Genomic DNA, 26,119 nt, shown 5'->3' on the forward strand with positions numbered 1-26,119 from the left:
TATTCAGGTTTAACACAATTTCATATTTTTTGACTGTCCAAATGTGATTACATATTGAAAGAATAATTTTGCAACAGGCACCACTGGTGCACTCTTGCGGATGTTATTAATGTCAAACATATATCTGGTGGCATGATGTTTTATCATACAGTAGCCTACTTATGTGGTACAATAACCTGAGCATGGTGACAGAAATATCAAACACTTTTATTTGTCTTGAAAATTTTAGATTTATAGATTGAAAAGCATTCAATTTAATGACTTAAAATTATTCTTCAACAACCCATTGCTAAATGATCACAGTGGACATATGATCACTGCGTGGTTGGCACCAAATCCTTCTAATAACTGTTTGTATAAAATGCAATAACTTTCGCTTGGATCGATTTTAATTATTTTTTAGAAGTATTTTTTGTTTTACTCCAACCAAACCTCTTATTCTTAAGGCAGGGCTTTAAGCTATACAGGTAGGTTATAGCCTACATTTTTGGACGTGTTTTAGCTTCTGCCAGGTGATTTAAAACTTAAATTAAGCTTGCATAAATGCAAGAAAGCTACTTCGTTTGTCCACCTTCAAGCATGTGTGCAAGCTTCCAGCTGACATTGTTTTGATCTTCGTCCAGGCGTAATACTCAATTTGCAAGCCTGAATAAACTTATTTCAAATACAACTTCCAACGGATGGCCAGTGGTCGCACTACAATGTTGATTGCTGAGCGCGTGGCTCATTGTAACAACAGCATTTTTTTCGTTGCCCAGTTACTAAAGCTGATCACATTGTCACAGTACAGTATTTCACAATGTTCTTGTAATACTGTTTAGAGCAGTGGTTCTTAACTTTTACTAACCTGCCGAACCCTTACTCTAATCTGCAAGGTTTCGTTGAACCCCAAGTTTTCGCCGAATCACAAAAACAAGAATCTACCACATTTAGCAATAAGACTTCTGTTGTTGTTTTCCTGAGACCCATAGTGAGATTCGAGGCTTTTTCTCGGGAACAGCAATTCTCATGTCACTTTCGTATGCAAGCCGGTTTCGTTTTTCTGTTTTAACATTCACAAGAACAGAAAACGCAAGCTCGCATAAATAAATTGTTACGAATGGCTTGAGAACTTCAAGGGCAACTTTTGTAATAAGAGGATAACTTTCAATTTGTTGGCTTCAAAACGTTTGAAGATTTGTTGTATTGAAGTTTCTTTTTTGCACCTCACTTTCTTGAAGCTCGATAATGTCAACCAAGTATGGACTGTTTAGCCTATATCTGTAGTTGCAGTACAATAAGCAAATGGTTGACGATGAACATAAAAAACAACATAATAAACGAATGAACACAATACGAATGAACATAATAAACAACATATTATGCCTGGCGCATGAAATGAATACTGTTAGAAGTGTGCTGTCTTCGTGCTTACTTTTATCATTCTTTGTTATTAAACATGTTACATTGAAAAAGGTAACATTTAAAAAGGTGTGGCAATCATGAGCCTTTCTTGTTTCTCTCATAAATATCTGTGTCTGTACAGTGAAGAAAAAAATGTAGGCCTACCGGTCCGATATTGACTGATGGCTGACTACTGAACACTACCACCAGTCAATAAAAAGCCTTAAGCAAACCTGCCTACACAAAAGTACTAATACAGTAAAGTAAGCGTAGGCTAAAAAATGTTCTTCGATTTCCTTACAAAAAAGATTTTCCTTAAAAATTGAAAATAGAACTAACGTGCAAAAAGCAAACGTGAGGAAATCCATGTTTTGAGAAAATCAAGTTTTTCTTACGGAGCGTTTTTACAATGTTACGTAATAATATTTGCATTCTGTGTTACATGCAGATGGCACCATTACATCACGCGTCAAACACACAAATGTTTATTAACCATCACGTAAGCCGCAATTAAGTTTTGGCTGGACAATATTTTCCAAAAATATTCGCTGATATAGCCTACCAAGGACGTGTGTTAATGTTTCAGAGGACGTTCGCGTCGAGCCCCTGAAATAGCTTCGTCGAACCCCAGGGGTTCGATCGAACCCTGGTTAAGAACCACTGGTTTAGAGTAAATTGTTGAACATTTTTTCGCACAGCATATGTACTGTGTAGCAGTCTAAGTCAGAATTATTCAATTCAATTATCCTTCTGCAGCTTAAATTTTATTCGCTTAAATATTATCCTTCTGTAATTAAATTTTATTTTCTATTGCTGGCGCGAAGATACTCTTAAAATTTACTAGATTTTACTCTCTAAGTCTAAACTGCTCTTTAGGCAGGTTTCAGCCCTACGAAAATAAACTTCAAGATTTTTTTATGATAATTACGGAATAGAGCAGCAAATTAGCCACGTTGATGTGATGTAACTACATTTTTAAAACTGTAACTAATCATTACAATAAATAAAATTTTTCAAATTTATTTTAGAGGTTTTTTGTTTTCAAATAGGCTTACATCTTATTTGCGATGACAGTGGTTATGCAACTATTTGAAGATAGTTTTTTTTTAAAACATATATAGCCTACTTTCGTTGTTTCTCACCAGTAGGCCTATTTGATAGCATCAAAACAAGCTTCCAAAGTTTATTTTATTTTATAGTATTTGCAATTTACTGTTACAGTAATTTTTTGATGTAGCCTATTGCCCTCAGGTGAATTGGCATTGTCATTTTGGACTTATTGGTAGGCTATTGGACTGACTGCATATCAGCAACGAATTTGTGAATAGCCTATACTCATAAACGTCATGTTTTATTTAGGGTATTGCTATTTTGTTTCTTTTGTTCGTCAAGATGGTAAGAATTTGTCAGATCTCTAATTTCCATTAGTTGACTTGTTGGTATGACCTAGTTCCTAGTCTGGTACGGCATGTTAGGCTATAACTATTGTAATAAACTACTTTATTTTTGTCCAGAATGATGACAAATAAATGATAATGATAACCAAAACGATTAAACAAAAAAAACAATAGCTTACATCTTGTCAATCTCTTCAGCTCATTTCACTTGAAAATGCCTGTCATACTGACAAAATGTGAAAATTTTGTTGAATAGATTAGGCTAATGATATATCCTAATCATTATTCAAATCTTACCATAGAGGTCATCAACTGTGTTGTATCCCATATATCCGAATCCTATCTCCATGCATTGGATGTTTCTAGCTTTGAACAGACAAGACATCCATAATCCTTCGAACGCGTACAAGTCAGCGTAAACTTGAGAAGAATCTTGTGCAGTTGTGTTCCTCCACCACGGAGTAGCAAAGCAGAAACATATTCCGAGCGTCGATGCAAGACCCACTGCTCCATACAGATACCTCAGTCGGATACCCCATCCAAAACGTGCCATCCTCGCATTGTACAAGAACACAGTAACCGTTTGGTTATAGAGACAAATGCACTGTTGTCTATAGAGAAAGGTTTTACAACTTTTGTTTGGTAATGATTGATTTTAGAAGAGCTTCATTTAGCTTAGCAACAGCTCATGTTGAGCTCTCTCAGCGTAGAAGTATATATTTGCATTGACAATATATCTTAATACAAACAGCGCAATAGCTTTCACTCTTGTCCCCTATAGCAGCATAAATTTATGGAAAATCAAGCACTGCAGTTTACCTGATTTGTTGAACACAAAAACCATGCGTAGGCTACAATCAAGATAAAATATTGTTTTTTTGTGCATGCTAGCCACAAACATCATCTAGGTTGCATTACTTTTACCCAAAAAAATGTCTAAACTTTTTATCTTTGCCTACTTATTGATGCGCCAATATCTCACAAGTGATCTTTTTTTATTCCATCTGAAAGCTTCTGAAAAAAAAAAGACAGCTGTAAAGACAGCGCGCCACCCCCCTAACGCACAGCAATTTAAGTACCTGAATTTATGTGAGATAAGTACCGTAACAGCAAGATTAAAAACGGTGGTTCTATTCTCGAGGTGTGCATTTGAGCAACGCACTTCACGGACAGAAATGCATCCAGCGGCACCTAGTGTAAGAAATAGCTTACAGACAACAACACTTTACCAGCGGAAAGCTTCACTCTGTCAATCTTTGTAACCGGGGATGCATCAGTGGTTTAAAGCCTCTACAAGTATGCGGCTACCAAGACACACTTTCAAAAAGAATTTTTCAGTGCGTGTGCTAAGATTGCCACAATTAATCAATCAAATAACATTTGCAGCTACAGCTTTTCAAAAATGCAAGATTAGTCTTGATTAAAGTTACAATTTTTTCAGTTGCCTGATGCTTGGTTGTTTAAAATTCAATCTTTTTGCTGTGTCAGTTTTGGTTATTTTAATCGCATAAACAATTCACTTTACAATACAAACAACTCATATCAGTACGGTACTTATCCCAAACAGCAAAACCCGTCAGTTTTATATCGATTCAACGTCTGCAGACTTTGAATCAATCTAAAAATGACGAAGTTTGTTGTCTGGGTGGTTGTGCTTCAAAACGAGTTTTACAAACTTAGTAGGCCCCATTGGTTAAGTTAAAGTGGCACTAAATGTTGACTTGAAATCCATGCAAAGAGTATCTTATGTGCATTTTTATACGAGAAAGTTTGCGTTTGTTTGTTAGTGCACTACATGGGCGCCTGGGCTGTACAGTGAAATAATATGCAAAAGAACAGATTTTGCTTCAAATCAAACATTAACCGTTTTTTTAGGCATGAACTCAACAACCAAATGTTAGATACATTAACTTCCTCTTATATTTTATTTCCAAAGCTGGCCACGTTGCAACTACTGTAAGCATGCTTTGACAACAGTTTACCATCTTCATTATTAAAAAAAAGCTGGCAAACCGTTGTTGAGTGACAAAGCATGCTTACAGGCAGAGATGGGCGTGACCTTGATCTTCAAGACCACTTTTATTTTGGTGATCTTGATCTCAGATCGCTTTTCGTGTGATCTTGAATAACAATCCCAGACAGCCACTTTATCTGGTCCAGATATTTACACGATCGGGTACGGATCTGACCAGATCTGGGCCAGATAATGTGGCTGTCTGAGATAAGATCAAGATCACTTTCAAATTCAAGTTTACTTACTAGATAGATTTTTTTAACTCGTACTGTACAAATATCAATTAGTGGCAACTGGGGCTTACGACTCCGACTCCTCGGTTTAAACTGGCCGACTTCGGTTTTAGTGTTGCCAGATTTTTGAGAATTTTGAGGAAAATTTTTCTCATTTTTGTTTAAATGTAGGGACGGTAGATTACGGGACGCGCAACTCCGTTGTTCCGCCAACATTAGAAGGGTCAATTGCCAATTCGACATTTTTTTCACGCTTTGTTGCTCGCTTGTTTTCAACTAAAAACCTTAAATTACTTTAAAACCAACTTCATTGTTCTTATATAACCTATAAAATGTACATTATTTTGTAAATCAGAAAAAATCGTAACCCTTCTAGTGTTGCGGATAAGCCAAAAGCGGATGTAGTTGGGCATCCCGATATTCTACTGTCCCTATTTAAATGTATTTCACTTCAGTTGTAAACAAATTGAAACGGCGACAAAGAACAATAAACAATATTTATAAAAAATGTAGGCTATTACAAACAAAAATTTTATTGTTCATTGTTTTGTATCGAATCGGAATCGGTGTTTTTAACCACTCCGACTCCGAACACGCCAAAATCCATCCTACTACAGCCCTGGTGGCAACTACTAATATTAAGCTACTGTTACTCTGATATGTGTCCAAGAAAAGTCGATATGAAGTTTCAATCTAATTTGGTCAGTGTTGCTATTTCAAAATTGAAGAATTTTTCCGTATTGATCATGATAAAGAAGTTAATGTTGACGGATGATGAAAAATGATTAAACTTTGTTCACAATTCTGTTTTGTAAAATTTAAAAAACTTTTAAGTTATTTTGGCAGCCGATTGTAGCATCGAATAGACAGCGATAGACACGTGTTTCGCCCATGAGGCTGGGCTCATCAGTATCGCACCGTATTCTTGCCACTTGAGTAATCGACCGCCGCTTTACCAGTCAGTTTAACTCTTATTGGGCGAAACACATGGGCGAAACACGTGTCTATCGCTGTCTATTCGATGCTACAATCGGCTGCCAAAATAACTTAAACGTTTAATTGGAGGTCTTTATGGCTAGCGTGGAAGCTACACCGTTCTGGTTAGCGAAGCGTTACTGCTGCTCGCTGTGCTAGTGAGTAATCAGCCTTGTGCTGATAGCCGGGAAGAACGCCTTTCTTCACATTTAAAAAACTGTTTGCATTTTTGACCTAATATGAGATGTTTCAACGATCTGAGTTATGTAAAGTAGTTTATTGCAGAAAAACAACCAGACCAAGAATTCTTAGGGTCTGAGTATTAACAAACATATTAGATGAAAAACATATGCTGCCTCTGTTTTGTATAGTTTTTTTATTCTTGTTTGGAGCGGTTTACTTGACTGCAGACCTTTAAACTTTTTTGATAGTAGACAACAGTATCAAGGTTGCCAGATGGGCAAATAGTGCAATAAACATTGGTATAATCTAGTGAAAGTTGAAACTACTTAACACGAATGAAAGTTTCCCTTATGAACCAAACCAAACTTGAGTAAAAATAATGCAGTTCAAAGATAATTTTTTCAAACAAAAAGCATAAAACTGTTGGCAAATTTTATGACTTCTTCAATAATGTAATTACCCTTGGCCTTGGGTGTGAAGTTGCGAAACTACGACAACGATTGATAGATGTAGTCCAATAGCAACAGTAAGTACCGTAACTTATTACAATTCTTAAGCCAGCGCTCTAGTAGTTAAAAGCAACAGTTTGCAATACCAACCAATAAGTTGCTTTTATTGTAGTAGGCTAAAGTTTGTTTTTATGCAACAACATTGATCAAAAACTTCATTTTTTTCTAGCACAGAAAAAGTGATTTGACAGACAGTCAGGTTTTCAATAACTGAGAGGTTTTATTAGACATTTCAACTACGATAGGACTGTGAAAAACGTGTTGTTATTATTAGGCTTCCAGTAGTCGTTTTAACAACGCTTTTAAAATTTAGTTTGTTCCATATTGTCAGGATCGGCATCATAGCCTAGATTTGCAGCGCCTGAGGCTCCATTTTTGTCTTCCTCCCCTTTAGCAATCTCCAGAGCTTCTCTTGGCTCGTCCATGCTAGCATATCTTTCTCCACGATGTTGCTTAAGGTAAGGACCCCAGTCGGAATCGGGATACAATGCCTATTTAAACAAAAAAACAAATTAATTAAAACAATTACTATTGGTTGATTGTGAGAGTCTTTATCCTCGGAATTATAAAACCTATTGATGTTTAATCTTGACAGTTTTACACACTTGTAGAGGCTGTGAACTACTGACACAGGCCTGGTCACCGAGTTTAATCAACTCCACGTATTCCTCTAAGTGGCGTTGGTTTGATAGAGAAAAATTTCTGCTTGTTGTTGAAATGTTGCCTGTGAAATATTGTATCTACTAGGTGCCTTCTAAATTGAAGGATGTAGTATAGACTCCAGGCTGGTAGACTAGTCCAGTGCTCTTCCAACTTTTTTGTTATGTTGCACCTTTCAAAATGTTGTGACAAACTCATGCACCCTATTTACTTAGAAGGCGAAAAACAATACGGGCAACTTTATTGCGTTAGTTTCATACAAACTATAGTGAACATTTTTATCTACTTTCCTATGATATATTATGGCTTATATGGGAGAAACTGAAAGCACATCGCATGCTAAGCCTGTTCATTTTTTTTAAATGTGCCACTAGCTGGTGCGCTAATGCCAAAAAAAATTATCAAGACTTGTTCCGCTTTTATTAATATAGTGTGTCATAAAATGTGTCTTATAAACCATTGCTAAAGATTTATAAGACTTTGTCTGCAAGTTTTATGTTATAAAAGTTTTGCTAGTACATTTCAGCTTACCGGGAATAAACCTCCTTTCTGTATGACAGCTACAATCGCGAAAATTGGAATGAACACAATAGCAAACGCAATGATAAGCCATCCCAATACATTGGCAAAAACAGGATAAGTTGTACCGTCCGAGTATGTCTTGCCGTCGAAGGTTAACAGTGACCAAATCAAAATAGCCTGCAATCATAAAGCAAGTTTTTCGAACTCAAAGGCAAATCAGAACTGACTCCAGGCTACTGTGGTGACGTGGAATAGCAAAATTGCTATGACAACTATGTCGCGCGAACATTCTCGTGTCATATTGTGTCACAACATTGTATCAGAATGATCAGCCTTAAAGCAAAATTGGTACTTTTATAAACATAATATAAGGTGAGTTTGTTTTCCAGTGCTGTATCTCTAATGAAACAATAAGCATCAAATATTCTTAATTGCATTGTTAGTCTACTTGCAGCAAGTAAACCACTTAAAAAGCAAAACATAGCGCCAAGAAAAAACGTAATTTTATGTATTTTTGTTCATAGAAGAATTTAAACATGTTCTCTTTCGAATACGGAACAGAAATAAGTCACTGGACAAAAGTTTAGCCCAAAGCTGTGCGCTGATAATGATGTCATGTGATCATGATTCCTCAAGAACTACGAAGTAGGCCACTCTAGACAAACCACTGAAAGGTTTTTTTAAATAAAAGGCCGTTACAAACAATATTAATGGCTCCAGGCTATATACGAACACTATGTCTGTTTCTTCTGCCCACGCTTTTGTTGACTGTCAACATTCGTAAGAGGTTTTTGGCCTATTTTTGACCGTTTCTATATAAAGTTGTCAAAAGCACAAGGTGCGCTTACAATAAAAGAAGGCTTTTGGGCTTTATTTGCTGTAAGCTATTAACTGTATTGGTACGAAAGTAAGGTTGTTAGAATATCCCAATATTGTTGGCAAATACCATGAGAAGAAGAGGAGAGATGAAAAACCAACACGCTCTCCAAAATAACCAGAATGCCCAATGTTTCTTCCCGATCATCATTTCAATGTCTTGAATGAATCGATTCCCTCCATAAATGTAGCAAACTCCAAAGAGCTCCATCACCGCTACAAACAGAAGCCCCCATCCAGCAGCATAATGATCAATTAAATCTACCCAGTAGTTCCCAGTCTGAAAAAACAACATGATTATAACTAAATTTTCAAAAACTAAAATACAACACAAGTTTTCAGCCTCATTTATCTCTCCATCCTTGAACCAAATCGAAGAAAAATAAAGTATGATAAATACAAAATTGAAGTTTGAATCATTGTTTACTTTCATTTTCCATCATGACAACTTATTGAATAATTATATGTGGGCTTTAAATGTCAACGAAAGCAAAGCGGAGCTCACTAGACAACTTCTGGCTGTTTAACTTGAATTTCATACTTGAATTCCAAAAGATATTTAGTTTAATTTAAAGAAAATGAAGGAGTCTACCGGTAAACATCTATAGGATTGGCCAATGATACAAGAGGAGGATCCACGGAGGATACAAAAACTGATAAGCATAAATCAACCAGTGGATAAAAAAATAATAGTAACTGCTCAAGTACATGTAGGTCTACACAAAGTGAAAATTACATGACTTTTGACTCTGTAAAGATAATGTCTAAAAAGACAGTGCTAAAAGTTGACAGACAGCTGGCCAATATTTCGATCTTCCGATCCCTTCAGCATACTAAAATGAAAGTAGAGAGTTGTATTGAAGTTTTGAGTTACTTTTTAATTCGGACTTCAGCGAAACGTAATTTTACTGTCAATTAACCACTTTGCACGGGCAAGCGTTGATGGACGCTGTGTGTTTGCGTGCCACAATGCCGGCAAGCGTGAATAGACGCAACTTTTTGTTGATTAACGTCGGAACAGCGTTTATGGTCGCATAAAGCTTGTATTGCTTGGTTGATTTCCTCAAAGCTTCTGTTATCTATCACAAACAGTTTGCCTTCAATAAATCAACGTTATGGTGCTGCTTTCTCAGGGAAAAGTAGGTCTGTTTACAAGCAGTTTTGAGAAAAGTCTAGTCAAACTGGTTATTTAACGAGTCTTTTTACATTGATTCACGGCCTGGACACATTAAATCCATGTAAAAGAAGCTGATTACTCGATGGCCGTTGAATTGCCGAGCTTACTTCGTTTCACATCAGTTCACATGCTTTGAACCAAGTTTGAACCCAGACAAGAGTCTAAAAAGCGGGCAAAAATTTGTTTGTTTACAACTAGTTTTATAAAAATTGTTTTACATTGATTGAAGGCCTGAATATGTTGAATCTATGTATAAGAGGCTGATTTACTGCTTGAAGTACAAGACCTGCAATAAGTAGTTTCTCATGAGTTTAGAAGCCTATAGCAAGGCCAAAAAGCCAGCAAAAATCTTTCAAAAAAAGCCGATGGTACGTCACGATGTAAGCGCAAAAGACGATGCAAAGTGCTTAAAAAGTGTGATTTTTTTAGTTTAGACGTTTGCTGGCACATCCCTTCATTTTCTTTGAATTTTAACACTTATTTGCACCGCTAGTATTCAATTTCTTATTGATTGTTATGTCTTAGGTTAGTAATAAACTTCCATCTTTTTCTCAAGTTTTTATTTTTTACAAATTCAAATCATTTCGTAGCACAACTTTTCTCAAAATCATTACGCTTTTTTAATTGATGGCAAAATTACGTTTCGATGAAGTCTGAATTACAAGTTAAATCAATTCTCATTGGCTTATAAAAATCACCTTTGGAAACTATCATTGCAAAACTTAAATACAACTCTCTACTTTCATTTTACTACGCCGCGGAGGATCAAACAACTGGCCACTGTCCGTGGCTAACTTTTAACAATGTTTTTTTTTAAGCATTATCTTTAAAGAAACAAAAACAAGAGTCAAAAGCCATGTTGCCTATTTGAGAGCTTGCTCTTATTTTTTTATTTACTTGTATTTATTTTACTCCGAATATATTACTGTACAAGTGTTGCAATTGCTAAGCAAAGTTTAAAGCAATAGCGGTTGATTATTATTATTTTGACTTGACAATATCTTGCAGGCAACTCAATCACTCTTTAGATTGATTCAATGTCTGCAGACGTTGAATCAATATAAAACGTGATTGATTTGCTGACTGAGTCGGTTATAATGTAAACTCAACAAAATTTAATCAAAACTCGCCAGATCGGCAAACGACTAGCGGAAATAGGAAAATATAGATTTAGAAATTAAGCACCAGATGAATGGTATTGTTTAGATTGTTTAGAATAACTTACTACATGTCACAATACAAGTGCCACAATAAGGAGTGTTTAAAAATTCTTAGATAATGAAATGCAGCAAAAAAGGGGGTTTGATAAATGGGCAAAACTTCAAGAAATATTCCAACTTGTTTACAACTTTGCGTTTTTATAAAACTTTGAGACGAAACGCAGAACTACAGCAAAATGAAAAAGCAATTTGTGTAGACAACTTTATAATCCAGGCCTAGCCAACTAGCGGCTGGCGAACCGCATGTGGCTCTTTTCTGATTCCATGCGGCTCTTCCGCACAATAGACTACAACTCTCCTAAATCGACTAAAAGTCCCACTACCGTAAGTATTGTAACATGTATAGCAATACATGGCTTGTATAAATCTGGTATTTTCATGTTTGTGTGTATCATTTACCATAAATTCAGCAAAGCAAAGGTATATGTAAGGAAGAGACAGGATGGTATTACTGTGTGTTCATGTGTATGATGCCAGTGTGGCTCTTTACAGTCTACAAGTAGAAAATGAAGCTCTTGGCCTCTGACTGGTTGGCCACCCCTGATATAATCATTTTTTAACTAAACCATGTTTCAAACTTACATCAGTGACACAGGAAAGTCCAAGGAGGAAAAGGACAACCGACAAAAACAGCATCAGCTGCCACCTTCTATGCCGCAATTGGCGGGGAAAGCTATCGATAATCGCCGTGCTGATGGTTTCCAGAATTGTAAACTGGCTGTCCAAGCCAAGTGTAAACAACATGAGAAAGAACAAAATAGCCCATATCGGAGAAATTGGTAGTTGGGCGATGGCTTCTGGATACACAATGAAGGCCAAACCGAAACCTGTCAAAGGAGATTTTGAAAAGTGATCAACAACAAAAAATGAAACAAAAACCGCACAGCGCTGTTCATCTGACTTAAAGTAGCAATGTTTGTGATAAACACAAGTTCAAACCGGGAATCTTACTAAGCAACTTAAGCCTTTTGCTAAAAGTTTGCAGTACACGTCATGTTGGACCGTTGTGAAACTGCACCAACAATTCAAACGCTCTGTTTAGCGTTTTAGTAAAGTCATAGTCAGATAATCGCTACATTAGGGTTACTCATGCTGAGAAAGAAACACAATAGCTGAAAAAAAAGTGAATAGTTTTCATTAAAAAGCTAATGCTTCTATGACATCATATTTTACTGTAGAAAGGCAATGGAAACGTAAGTCAACCGCTTTCTTCTCTATCACCTTGCGATGAAACAAATTACAAGAAATGCAGTGATTGCAGCCCATAACAAACCACAGTTCTAGTTGTGTTAGCTGCATTATAAACTCTTTATTCAATTCTTATCTTATTTTCCACAAACGGTTGTTCACAAAGTTTTAATGAAATTTTGGGAAAGTGGTGATTTTTTTGAACCATAGACAAATAAAACCTAACAACCAGACGGCATTTGACATAATATAATAACATGAAAGTAAACTAAAAATTACAAACGTTTTCGGCCGTACTCATGTTAGCCCTTTTCAAGTAACTAACTGACTGATGTTCTTCATAAATTAAAATTACAAAACTGGTCTACATACACAAAAATCGAAAAAAAACAAAAAACGCATAGGTATGAAACGGCAAGGCAGAGGAGAGACAAAATCACATGACGCTTAATTGCCTTAAGAAAAAAAACACAAAATCAATGACGCAAAATTACGTGAAGACATTTAACAGATAGGAGGCGCCTGCGGCAAACAACTGCTTATTGAGGCGAGGATTGCAAGACTTCATGAACAATTTAGGATCAAATTCGGTGAAGCCTTTACGCACGATTCTAAAAGACTCCGGGCATGGTTTAGTGTTTGAACAGGTTTGACAATCGAGTATATGATCTTTTTTAATGGCACTTTTTTCTGTTGAGAGTCAGTTAAATCTAAATGCTCTCTCACTCTTGTGGCCAAATGTCGCGTTAACATAACAATGCACTGTATGTGCAGTTTGCGTCATGTGAACGAGTGAACTTGTACACGACATTACTAAAACACTTTACTGTAGGTTTACAAAGCTAGACACCCTAAAAGCAGTTTGAAAATCGCTGTCTCCTGTATTGCTATTTCCGTCTAACACCAGCATTTAATTTACTTTTCGCCACGCCTAGACTTCTTACTTGATTGGACAACTTCATCCACTGTTTTCCCGAGCTTTAATGCCATGTGTCCTAAGACTGTAAAGATGGCAAATCCAGCGAAGAGAGAAGTTGCACAGTTGACACTACAAACTATCAGAGCGTCATAAAAGCAATTGTTATTGAATTTGTTGTAGGAGGAAAGAGCGATGAGACCTCCCCAAGCAGCGCTGAGAGAGAAAAAAATCTGGGTTGCCGCATCTTTCCAGACCTGCATAGCAAACAAAAGTAGCGTATTAATTCTATGGCAGTGTCTTGAAAGTCATCTCATTTTGCAGAAATCCAAGCTGGTTTTTAGTGGAAATGCAGAATTGTTGCTTAATGAATAATGGAGATATTTAAAGTAGGTTTCTGTGAAACGGTTTTAAAAGCAGTTTTTGTGGTTACTGAGGCGAAACTAAACAAACAGAACCTTAGAAAGTCAACAAAATTAACTGCAATATATTCATCCAGAAAGCTTATAGGTTAGGCTAAAAGGTTTGCTAATTTAAAACCCAACCAAAGCTAACAAGTCTGTGTCAGTGGTGTTCTTGGTCTCTTCAATTAAGAACACTGCCAGGGTTTCAGAAATCAATGAATACAACTTTGCGAAATTACAAAAAGTGTGAAATTGATCACGTTTAACTAAAATGGCAAGTTTAATTTTAGCAACGACAAAATTTTTACGTTTGCATCTTTTAGCTTTTCAAAAGCCGATTCACTTCCGATATAATATTGCACACCGTCCCATGCTCCATCCAAAGTAGCTCCACGAATGAGCAATATAAGAAGAACGACGTATGGAAACAAAGCGGTAAAGTAAACAACCTGAAGAAAAAAACGCACAAGTTTAATCTACTCACTCGACCTGTGAAGTGTGAACTGTAATAAGAGATTGTTTGCCTTTCAATATTAACAGTCAAATACATAATGAGCAAACATATACAGTAGGCAAGAATTATTAACGAACTTTACAGCTTTCTAATCAAAATGTTTCTTGGTTAGACGTTGGTTGTTACTTGTTAGAAAGTATTTTTAAACGTAAACCAACAGCTAAAACCGCTTATGGCTACAACATGTTGTGTACTGTAGGGCCTACTCATTTAAAGAGGTAACTTTTGATTTTAAAAGTTGTTAAAAGAAGAAGATCAACAATTTCAATCCTCAAGTATCTATTGCATTGTTATTTTATTCAAAGCAAAATTTTGTAGAAATTTGGCATGATAATTCCTTCACTGAAAAGGCAATTCTACCATTGCTTTCGGTTCCTCTCGATATGTGATTATTGATTTTCAGTTCTGCTTCGGCGGTTATCTCATTTTTCACAGTTCATGGACTATTTCGTCGAAAAATGAATTGACTTGTGATATGTGAAAACTTTGATGTGTAAATTTGGGTGTTATAATCTTATTCAAAATATTTGTTTAAAATTTATTTTGAAGTTATAGTAATACTCTCTGAATAGAACTTTTATTGTAGCAGTAATACTGTGGGATTGTCCAAAACAAACTTCAAAGCAGTTTTCTGATTGGTTTTCTTGATTTTGCTTTGCTCCGAATTCATTTTCTTTTGAAAACTTTCATCTCGTTTCCAACCGCTCTTGATTAAATTGACTTTTCTTTCGTTTCATTTGGACTAAACAAAACCGATTTTGAACTCCATTGGTGATTTTAATATATTCCAGACTATAGTAGCCTACTCCATAGACACTAAACGTGTTCGATTTTTTGATTTGGTTTGTTGTGTTTGACTAAATATTTAACTATTCTGGTAATTTGCTGGATTTTTCATGTTCATAGTCAGTAGCGTTGACAAGAAGGTCCAAGGGTACTTTTGAACCAGGGCCCGCAATGATTTGAAAGGTCTGTAACCTTACCAAGGGGACCAGGATTTTGAAGAAACCACCACTGATTGGTACAGGGCCCAAATTATCCTCTCAGCGGCCCTGTTTATAATGCACCTATTGAAGCTTGTTACGTTTCCATTGAACGTCGTAACGGGAAAAAAACGTTTTCCGTTGATCCCTATGATAAACAGAACGGGAAGAATGCTATTCATAAACCTTTTACAAGGACATATGTTGTTCATTGTTTGCCACAGGCGCAATTTCAGACAACTTCTGAAACCAAAAATTTTAAATATTGGAATGTTTGTTTAAAATATATTGTTTATGGTACTTGTTTGGTCTCACCTTTCCGGAAGACTTTATTCCGCGAATTAAACTGTAGAATACAACTATCCAGGCAAGGATTAAAGATAAAACAAGATGCACATTGGGAAGTCCTGTGTACTCTGGATCAATTCGAGGAGCGAGATGAAGAGCGTATTTCCTAAAAAAATCATCCATCCTCCATCAAATTTATTCCAATACGAATTGAATACAACACAATACAACACACAATTAAACTTAAAGCCAAGGCCACCAAGATAACACAATCAGGCCAACCAGAAAGGCAGACTACAGAGCACTGACTAGTTGTGGTGTGTTTTATAGCAAATATTGCTCATTTGTAAAATTGAAGTCTAAATGCAGAAATAGTATCAGTTTTATTGAACAGTCCAATTGGGGAATTCTATGCATATCAGAGATGTAAATCATTCTTACTGCCAATATTCTTCTGTTGGACTTGTGCCACGGATTCCCTTAAACTCACAGCCTCGTTCTATCAAATAGTCTTCGTTTGCATTTAATCGTTGAAGTAGGTGCATCGCATCGTCTTTGGACACTGCGTTTTCAATTAAATGGGTAAAAAGCCACTGCAGGTTAAGTGCAGATGGTAATACAACTTATACCAAGAATGTTTTGACTTGAGCAGCCTTTCAAGTTGACTCAAGATGCAAACATGGGTTAAGCTCCACCTGCCGCTTTGGGGACTGTTGACTGTGTCATAACGATGATAATGATAAGCGGCAATATCACGTTCTGTGGGGGATTAGGTCGAGAGCCCAGGGAGCCTGTGAAGGGCAGTTTGAACTATCTTGATCAAGGTAGTTCAAACTGTTACTTGTCTTTCGGATACCTTGAGATATATTTCTCTGTGCTAGTTTATAACGATTTTTCTTGCTGTGATCCGATTTCGGAAACAGCATTATCTGTGCAGATCAGAAATAGATTTATCTTGTTAAGATAGGTGTTATGAAGTGCAATATCTTTGCAGTTAGGCTACATCTCGTTCGAATTCAAATTGTGGTAAAAGCGATGAGTATGAAGTTCTCAAATTTCCTAATCACCATCTCCAGGAGCCGATGTTATCTACAGAGCAATGAGTTTAATTTTAACGTTTTTGACTTTGCTCTTTATAATCAAAGTCAAAGAGTCAAATTTTAATAGAGATCATTTATTATACCACTTCTATAAGATAACTGCTTACCGTCTTTATAAACAGCGTAGACACTGCCTTGAGTAATAAATGAGTTGTTTGTAGAAGCCAAGTATTGTTCAATCTCATTTGAAAACCGTTCTCCTGTTAGATTAAGGCTTGGACAGATTTGCACTAAAAAAGTAGGTAAAAATACAGTTAACCCATTTTGTATGTACAGTATGAAGTACAGCCACCTGCAATGCACTAACACTATGCTGAAGTGGCATCACGGTGTGCCTCAGCTTGCTTTTTTTAGTGACAAGATCAATTGGTAGCGTAAATCGTCACTTTAACTATTTCAATCAACTTAATTTCAGTCACTTTAACTCAATCAATTTCCATCATGGTTCGACACCAAATACATGTTCTCAGCTAAAATCCTACGCATTACCTCACTATGCAATTAAAGTTAATGTGAATTAGTTTTTTGTTGCTAAACGTTTAGGCCTTATGTTTTATGGTTCGGTTAATACTTTCTTATCCCAAAATTATATAGGCCTATGTCGGAAATGATACATACGACGACGCAAAGTACAGCGAGGCTTTTGTGAAAGAAAGGAGGGCATATTGCCAGTTAAATATGCTGTTCAAAATTAATTAGAAAAACTGCTAATTGATGACATTCAATTGGAGATGATACACGTGTTAAGATATACCTACTGTTTGTAAATCAAGCAAGTAGGCTACATTAGGTTTTTTGACCCTGCGGCATTCAAAATGCTTATGTTACTCCATCGGTATTCCACTGAGCAAACCCAGCTAACAATTTGTTATTTTTACGTCTCTGCAACGTCTTTTCACGCTGGATGCAACATTTAAATTAAAGCTTTGCGCAAATGCTGTGAACATTAACAAAACAACCTTTCTAAACCAACATCATTTTCTCTGTCAGGTTTTTGAATTTTAAATTTTACAACAAGAATATTTTGTTTTCATAATGATATTGTTCATATTGTTCAACAAGTTATAGTAAAACTGCTTGTATGTCCAAATAATCAGAACTAGAGTTTTGCAATGTAGTTTCAGCAAGCATTAAAACTTATATTATTTTCATATTACAGATGAGAAAATTTTCAATATGACCAAATGGCACCATAAACCACTCCAACATAAAAACCAGTCCATTTGAGGCTAAAAAAAACGTTGCGTTTTAAACCTGAGTATCAGCTCATCAACGAACATATGAAGTTCAAACATAAAGCCTTCTATCAAACTTACAAAACTCGGTGCTGCAAGAGGTTTGGTTGTTCCAATAGTTGTCACACGTTTCCCACGGTAAGTATGAAGTGAGTGACGAGAAGAAGTAGAACACGGTATATGCAATGATGACGTTGTAGTATATACCAACCATAGTGCTTAGAATTACCATGCATATTCCAACTCCTAAAAACAACTATATGTTCTGTACCTGACAATCTACAACGAGGCAAAACTGTGTAAAAGAGATTCTTTTTCGCAGGTTTACAATTTTCATCTTTAGTTAGAATTTATTCAACTGCTGTAGTTGTTGGTTAGAAGTCTTTTAGATGAACCATTCGATTAAAAATATAAAAAAAGCATTGGAAAGTAGTAATTTCGATACCAGACGAAAATGCTTCAGCCGATGACGTAAAAAAATTGAGTTGTAAATTGAAGACCGCACCTTGTTTACAAAATAAACAAGAGCAAAATTAATTTTTCCATCCATCCAGTTTTTGCCATTCAAAACGACATAAAAGTATACGAGCGGAAAACTAAGCAGTTCATAAAATACCTTTGAAGAAAGGATTGAATTTCCATATTGCTGTTGGTCCTAGACTAGAAAACTGTCCCAAAGCAACCTCCATGAAGAAAATCGGTAAGCCGGCAAAAATCAACATGATGACGTACGGAATCAGAAAGGCTCCTGATGGTTTAGCAACAAGGAGATGGTGAAGCATGGATTATAAAATAATCAAACTTGTGGCGTTTTCATTTGTGCAAACGTTTCAAAACTAAGCCAAATTCACATTCAGTGCTAAAAGAAAATTGCAAAACATTCTCGTACAAGCAAATTTTAAAAGACTACTGTACAGTCTTTAAAAAACAAAATACCAAAAAAGTTTTCTGCAACAGTATTTTAACGTTCAACCTAAACCTAGTTTAGTTTTTCAAAATTTGTGCAAAACTCTGAGTTTAATTTCTTCGAATCAGACTTTGCTGTTAGTATTCAGATTGACGAAGACATGCGAATCATATTGAGGAAAATTTATTACCAGCCGTTTACAATATGTGGCTACCATTCATACAGCCTATAGCTAGGCTATATTGCTTAACGGGTTGGTTAAGCTTATAAAAATTTAAGATCATCATTCACAAACACAGTTTCATCCTTTGAAATTGAAAGTTCTATAAAGCATCGCTAAGTCTCGCGTAAGTTATATCAAATTAGGATTTGTATGGAATATTCTAACTTTTACTCACTTACTCAATGTTCAAACTTACCTCCACCATTTCTAAAAGCCAAGTAAGGAAACCTCCAAACATTTCCAAGTCCAACAGCGTAGCCGATGCAAGAAAGAAGATAATCTGCTTTGTTATCCCAGTTTCCCCGGTCCTGGTTCTCATCTTTGTTCTACAAGTAAGCACGAGGAGCAAAATTAAAAAATCTGATCGGTATTTTTTTTTGTAAGATTATATTGCCTTTTTCCAGTTGGCAACCCGTCCTGTTTAGACCAGATTAATGTTGAATCTGATGTTGAATCAACGTATGAAAGACAGAACTTTTAACCAAATTAGTTTCATGAGTTTCAAGGTAACATTTAAGCGATACAGAATAATTGTGGTTGTGAGTCCTATAGTATTTCCTTAGAGAACAAATCAGATTTGAAAACATGCAACATATGCTAATTGGACATAACAATTTAAAATATGCATGAAGAAGATGCTACAGTAAATATTGAATCTATTTTGTGACATTATTGCTTTTGTCATCATTTACAAAAAAAGCAAAAGTTTTCATTATATCTTTCTAAAGGCAATAACGTTTTAGTTTTCAGTTGTCAATAAAATAGATTTGAGATGAGGGTTTGAATCTCATATCAACTGCAATCTTCACCAAGACACTTGACGAGTTTTCGTGAATACACTTCACTTGGAATGGATAAATAAATAGAGCCCACAACAGCACTTGCAATACAAACCATAACGTCAAGCTGCCTATGATTGGCTATACGTTTCCTGACGTTTAATCAACGTAAAAAAGACCAATTTTGCTAACTGGGTTACTGGTTTAGGTTTTTAGTCTGATCATGCGAAAATTGATGTTACAAAACAAGCTTTTTGGTTGATAACAGCAATAGAACTTAGCCGAATATAATAACTATAAGTTTACTCATCATTAAGCATGCAGATTATATGAAGAAGTTTCATTCGGCTAACTGGGTTAAATATTTGGTTTGTTGATATAGCTTACCCCTTGCGCCATCGTGTTCTTTTAGAGCATTACACAAAGAGCTTTCAAGTTTGTTAATTCAATTGTTCAAATTAACCTAAAAGACTTGAAAATTTTTGAAAACAAAGCGAAAATAAAAATGCTTTACATTTACTAAGTTGATCATTTGATACAGCAAAGATTACTGACCAGTACACAGTCAAAAAGTTTCAAGGGATAGAGCACTCCCTTGATAAACTAACTGAATTGTCAAAACTTTGACATTTATATTTCAATGCTCACTAGTTGGCCTTGTGCCCCAACGCGCCATTTTAGTCATGTTTTCTTCTTGGCACAAGCGTCTAATTACCACACTGAATGGCTGAAGGCAATACTTAACCTGAAGTCAACGCAAGGTTACTTTGCGTTGTATGACAGTTCAATAACTATAGTCTCAACCGTGGCCTGCTTGTAACGTTTTGAATCCTATTCTTTTTGATATTATTGAAATTTATCGGTTCCGATATAATTAAAGCAGGTTTTTATTTAATTATTTGTGTGGGAGGTGCCTTCATTATCACGCAAAAAATGTAATTTAACTTCTCTTTAGAAATACAACTTTGCACGATTTCTCTCCAATTCAATATATGAATTCTGACTAGAGCTAGAAATGCCTCAAACTTTTGGATCTGGCTAAGGTCTTGAATACTTAAAATTGAAAGGTCTTTGTAATTTTAAGTTACTTGAGTTGCACATGTCAAACAATGTAAAAAAAACAACTTTTATTCTGTGTAAGCTATGTTCGGTCCATCAGAACATCATAGTCTATTGTAGTTTCTACTCAACTGGCAAAATCCTGTTACAAATGAGTTACAAATACAATGCTGCTACTTGACTAAGCAGGCAAGCACAACAATCACAAGAATATGTTCACTGCTACTCGTGTCGTGTGGTTCATGAAAATCAACGTCAAACCCTACAGACGTTGACATACCTTCAGAGTAATACAAGGTAGTCTGTTGCTCATCTCTGCCTTGTCTAATGTTTTGACTCCGAGGGATGTATATTAAAAAGCAACGCCTTGTTTTTGCACAAATCAGGCGTCAATCATGCAGAAAAATTGTGAAGGTAGCGTACAGGCATGGACTTCTTAATAGTAGGATGAAGTCCATGGTGCAGGTTCATGAACACTGCAAAGCTGCAGTTTTTCTTGTTCAGAAATACAAATATTTCTGACGTTTGTTATGTTGTCGTCAAGCCAACTATCTCTCTCAGCAAAAAAAACTTCATTTTACAATTAACCAGTGATTTTCAACTAATCTTTCGTAAAAGATTCTTAAGTGTTGCGCAAAAATCTTTACCGTCACGTGCAATATCTTTTCACTTCGCTTTCAGGCTCTGTTACTTAATTATCGTTTTTGTTAGAGCTGGAGGGTCTATCCTTTTATTATTATCAAGTAAGTTTATGCAAGCGTGGTATAAAATAAATAATAGTATTTTTCTAACAGTCACTGATAAATAGACCAAACACTCACCAACCAACAACAAAAAGCTAAAAATCAATCAACTGTGATCGAGTTTGTTGAGAAGAAGCGATCTTTCTGGCGTCAACACCACCTGAGTAACCTGACTATACTCACTGTAGAACAGCTTCTGCGAGGAGTGTGTTTCGCTAACCATACAGGTGTAGCCTCTGTCTACACTACAACTCTTTTCAAAGTTTGGAATTTTTTGTCTGTGGCAGAAAAAAGGCTAGAAAAACCGAGCTAACCAATAACTTTAACAAAGTAAAATTTCATCATTTTGATTTTGTCCAATGAGAGAAGCTCGTTTCTCATCAACAAAGACATCGTCAATCGCCATGCTTCAAATCCAGTGTGTTTTTTTTATGACAAGAATTTCTCAACCGTTCACAGAAACAGAATTTTAATCATGTTTGGCCAGAAATAGACTTTCAGTTGAAGTTGTGATTTAACGTAATGTTTCATTTTACCACCGTAGGGAGAAAATTTCAAGCAGTTTTTCTGTAGACAATATTTTGGATTAGGCTCGACCTGGATTAAGTACCTCAGTTGTTGTGAAGCTTTCCATTAGTTCAGACTTGTTGATGATATCAGGAATTTATATTCGATCACAAAATTTAACAAAAGAAATGCCTTTAAACTTCCTTATTAGCAAATGCCACAAACAAGCAAATTAGGCAGAACATTTCACTTTCTGCCATTGATAAAACTGGAGGAAAACGTTGAAACTCAAACGTGCAAAAAATGCAAACGAAACATTGAAACTTGAACTCCGACATGCAAATACTTTGTGAACTTCTGTTTAGTTACCAGCCCAGGGTTCTGCTAACCAAAAGTATAAGTACGCCATTGTTAGCCGCTGTTCACACAACTTCGAAAGCACAAGTTAAATTAGATTAGAACTCGGCAGCACTGCTTAGCTATCAGTTGTTTACAAGACGAACACGATTTAAAAAATGTGAAATTTGTTTATTTCTTAATTAAATATGCACTTTTTACATTCAAGACTTCAGCATAATCTTCACTAGATAATCTCTAGTATTGGAAGTAAACGGTTTCCACATTATTGAAAATAATAATGTTTCCATATTATTTTTAGTTTTCCTTTTTATGCTATGACTCAAATGCAAAGCAACATAAGAGTGTGATAGTTTTTCATGATTATACAAGAAACGAAAATGTACCAAGTTTAAATATTACTGTTGACGGAATACTGGTCGAGCAAGTCAAAAGCTTTACCTATCTGGGACACACAATAACCGAAAATGGCAGTTGCGAGACGGAAATATTGAGACAAATAGAAATAGCAAGAAACAACTTCGTAGAAATGAAAAAGACATTATCAACACGCAAAATTAACATCAACACTCGAAAACAAATTATGAAATGCTATATATGGACTACGTTACTTTACAATGCAGAAACATGGACATAATCATCACAAATGCTTAAACAATTAAAATTTCTACAAATAATTAAATCCAGAACATGGAAATATTTTGGCCACATGATTCTCCATAATTCTATTCAAAGACAACTACTAGAAGGAAAAATGAACGGTACACGAAATAGGGGCAGACCACCAAGAATTTGGACTAGTTTTAAACCTTTTAAGGTTTTGCCACCTTTCTGTTCGTTAACGTGCTGGTAGGTCTATATTGACTTTTGTATCTTTTTCGTCCCGAACGCGACAGTGATGAAAAATAAAATGATTGAATGATTGAAAACGATTGACTGGTCAGGACTTAATTACAAAACTGCAGAAGAAAAATTTCAGAAACTTGGCGCCTCATTGCCTCCAACCCTCGGCAGCAGGAAGGAACTTAATGATGATGATGAGTTTTTCATATTTGTAGTCATTTTTTCATAGTTTTCTGTAAACAAAAGCCAATAAAATGCTGTTCAACAGCTTTTTCATTGACATAGTAGCTTGGTGCTTGTTTAAGTTTCTTTTTTTTCATCTGTATTCATCAGACGTTAACCTTACCAAAGGTTACATAACTTTTCATTTATCTGTCGAAAACCTGAAGTAGCTTTCAAGCAAACACTTGTGATCAAAAACAACTTTAAACCTCAAGAAATACTTACGAGTCATAGTATTTTCAAATTTCAGCTGAGCTTACAAAGTCTCTAGAAATCATTTAATAGTTTCTTCTCCCACTCCAGTGAGAATCGATGAAGCGTTAAAAACTGGTTGCGAAGTTTTTGCACAAGCGTAATGTCTCGTTGCGCAAAAAACAACAAAATCGACTAGCCAACGTGCATTTTTCGTTCCAAATTGTGGCAAACAGGAAAAAACAAAACCAATGAAGCTCAAAATGCAGAAACTGAATGAAAAAATTTGCATTTTGAGTTTTGTTTGTTCCATTCGCTCATGTTGAACAACCATTTTGTTTCTTGATGTCCACCCCGATAGCTCAGTTGGTTAGCGCGTGACTTCTGGAACGAAGAAGCTTCAAGATCAAGCGGCGCTGGTTCGACTCTCGGGGTGTGCGCTTGAGCAACGTACGTTAAGGACTGCTCTCCATTCAGCGGCGTCTAATGGATGGAACAATTCCCCGGCAACAAGACTTCAACAATCGGAAACTTCACTCTGTCAATCTTGGTGACCGGGCCTGCGTCAGTGATTCAAAGCCTCTACAAGTAGGCTATGCGAAACTGCCAGGATTAAGCTCTGCAAGAAGCTTTCCCAGTCCGAGGATAAAGATTCAATCAATCAATCAAATGTACTGTAGATCTAGCAATGCAGCATTTAAAAAAGAATTTAAGGTTGTTGTTGATACTGCAAAAATGTCCAGTTATTCTGGCAAATTGTCAATCGTTGCTTTTTTTAAAACATATTTTTAAAAAATGAGAAAATATAGTTCACAAGTTTTATTCTCCTGCGGCTATACGCTTATTTTAAATCCAAAAGAACATTTACCAGCCCTCGGAAGCGCGAAACCCCTTTCAACAAACCAATTTTATTCACTGCCCAATGAGAAACACGAACCACAATTCAAAAGTGCTGACGTAGCTCAGTCCGGTAAAACAAAGGTAACTTATGACTGAAAAGTTCTTTCAAGAAAAATTCATAGCTTTTTTTCCGTCCAGACTGCCACTAATATATTTTAAAGTGCTAAACCTTGACAAAAACCACCACTTTCATCAACCACTTGGTGAAAAACCTTTGACTTTATAACAGTGAATGGCGGATTACACGCGAAAGGCCTTCTCTGTACAACATTGCTTCGAGCTATATAACAAGTTACCAGGTTGCACGGCTAAAATGTAATTTATTGTCTAAATTGAGCTACCATACTCGAGCTTTGCGAATGCAACAACAACCCATCATTATTCAAACAACAAATCAACTGTTTTTACATTGATTCAACGCCTGCCGACGTTAATTCAATGTAAAAAAATGGTTGATTTGCTGTCTGGGTATCGACAATTGCACTCACTTGGAAAACAATTCAACCTTTGTATGAAATGCGTTTAGTACGCGGAGCTTCAAAGCAAATGCTTAACTCAGAAGAGCTAAGTCATAATGTATCATATACAAAAATGGATCACTTCTCTATGTTTTTTCATCAGACATACAAGTCCGCAGGATAAACATTAGGTCATGCCTCATTTTTAAATTTTTTATAAACAGTTAAATTTTAGACTAATGTTTTGAATGACCTACTGTATTTTCAGTAAACAATATACCGACTTATTGTTTTTGTAGAAAATCTCTTTTGACGTGTCGGTTAACTTATTAGCAATAATTAAGAGAGCTTGAAGACAGCGACATTTAAAGGTCAAAATCGTATAAAAACATTTGCATGAAATAGCCACATGAGGGCGCTTAGTCACCAATTTGAAAACTAGATAACTTGAGTATGGCCGAAAACGTTCGTAGTTTATAGTTTTATGCTCTCTATTGTAATTGTATGATATTAAATGCCGTGTGGTTGCTTGGTTTTATCTGTCTATGGTTAAAAAAAGTCACCTCTCTACCAAAATTGTATAATTAGAAAACTTATTTGTTCATTTTAAAACCACCTTTTCTTTGAATACAACTGAGACCGGTGTAATACAACTGGTATATATTTTCAACAAGCTGTAGATTGGAGCTATTTAGCTAAACGTTTTTCCCTTGCATCAAAGGTAACCTACACCATATAAATATGTCTTGCTGAACCTAAACTGGGCCTACACTGTAGGCTATGTAGATTTTATTAGCTTTGTATTTGGAAGAGTCAATATTTATCTCAAAAAGTGGTACAACACTTCTAATACTTCTTTTAGCCTATCAGCTTCATCAATCTCATTTTTCACCATGATCTCCTACAATTAGAATGAAAAGAAAGCAAATCCGTGAAAATTATCGAGTCTTTCAGGAGCAAATTGTAGTCCGAGCAATGATTTTTTTCTGGTGCTCTAAGACCTCGACAATCCGCATTGATGATGCAATAGCCTGCTACTACTCTACTTAAATGTTAAGTGTCTCTGCATTAACCTCTGGTAGGACCCTCTTTGAAACGTAAAAGTTTCTCATGTGAATAAACCATATTATGTACTTTAGGTTGTTACGAAAG

The 26,119-nt window shown here is 35.8% G+C and overlaps 1 protein-coding gene across 1 annotated transcript; it reads right to left on the reverse strand.

Moving 5' to 3' along the window:
- Positions 1-4,262: 4,262 nt before the first annotated feature.
- Positions 4,263-20,178, reverse strand: LOC145765583 (sodium- and chloride-dependent neutral and basic amino acid transporter B(0+)-like). Its single transcript, XM_082577420.1, has 13 exons — positions 20,074-20,178; positions 19,104-19,233; positions 18,394-18,525; positions 17,859-18,023; positions 16,650-16,772; positions 15,884-16,004; positions 15,470-15,608; positions 13,966-14,106; positions 13,282-13,510; positions 11,732-11,976; positions 8,823-9,032; positions 7,886-8,053; positions 4,263-7,185 (listed from the first exon to the last, which is right to left on the reverse strand). The coding sequence occupies exons 1-13, from the start codon at positions 20,083-20,085 to the stop codon at positions 6,997-6,999; spliced, it is 2,004 nt and encodes a 667-aa protein (XP_082433546.1). The 5' UTR covers positions 20,086-20,178; the 3' UTR covers positions 4,263-6,996.
- Between the last annotated feature and the right edge of the window lie 5,941 nt (positions 20,179-26,119).

Source organism: Aplidium turbinatum, chromosome 2 (genome assembly GCF_918807975.1).
Source record: "Aplidium turbinatum chromosome 2, kaAplTurb1.1, whole genome shotgun sequence".
Lineage (NCBI taxonomy): Eukaryota > Metazoa > Chordata > Ascidiacea > Aplousobranchia > Polyclinidae > Aplidium > Aplidium turbinatum.

What these genes read in the sequence shown, in the direction of transcription:
- LOC145765583 (XM_082577420.1), bottom strand. An exon ending in ATTCAATCCTTTCTTCAAAG is followed by an intron (nt 18,024 to 18,393) that starts GTATTTTATGAA and finishes AGTTGTTTTTAG; the next exon opens with GAGTTGGAATATGCATGGTA. An exon ending in AAAAGCTAAAAGATGCAAAC is followed by an intron (nt 13,511 to 13,965) that starts GTAAAAATTTTG and finishes TTTGCTATGCAG; the next exon opens with GTCTGGAAAGATGCGGCAAC.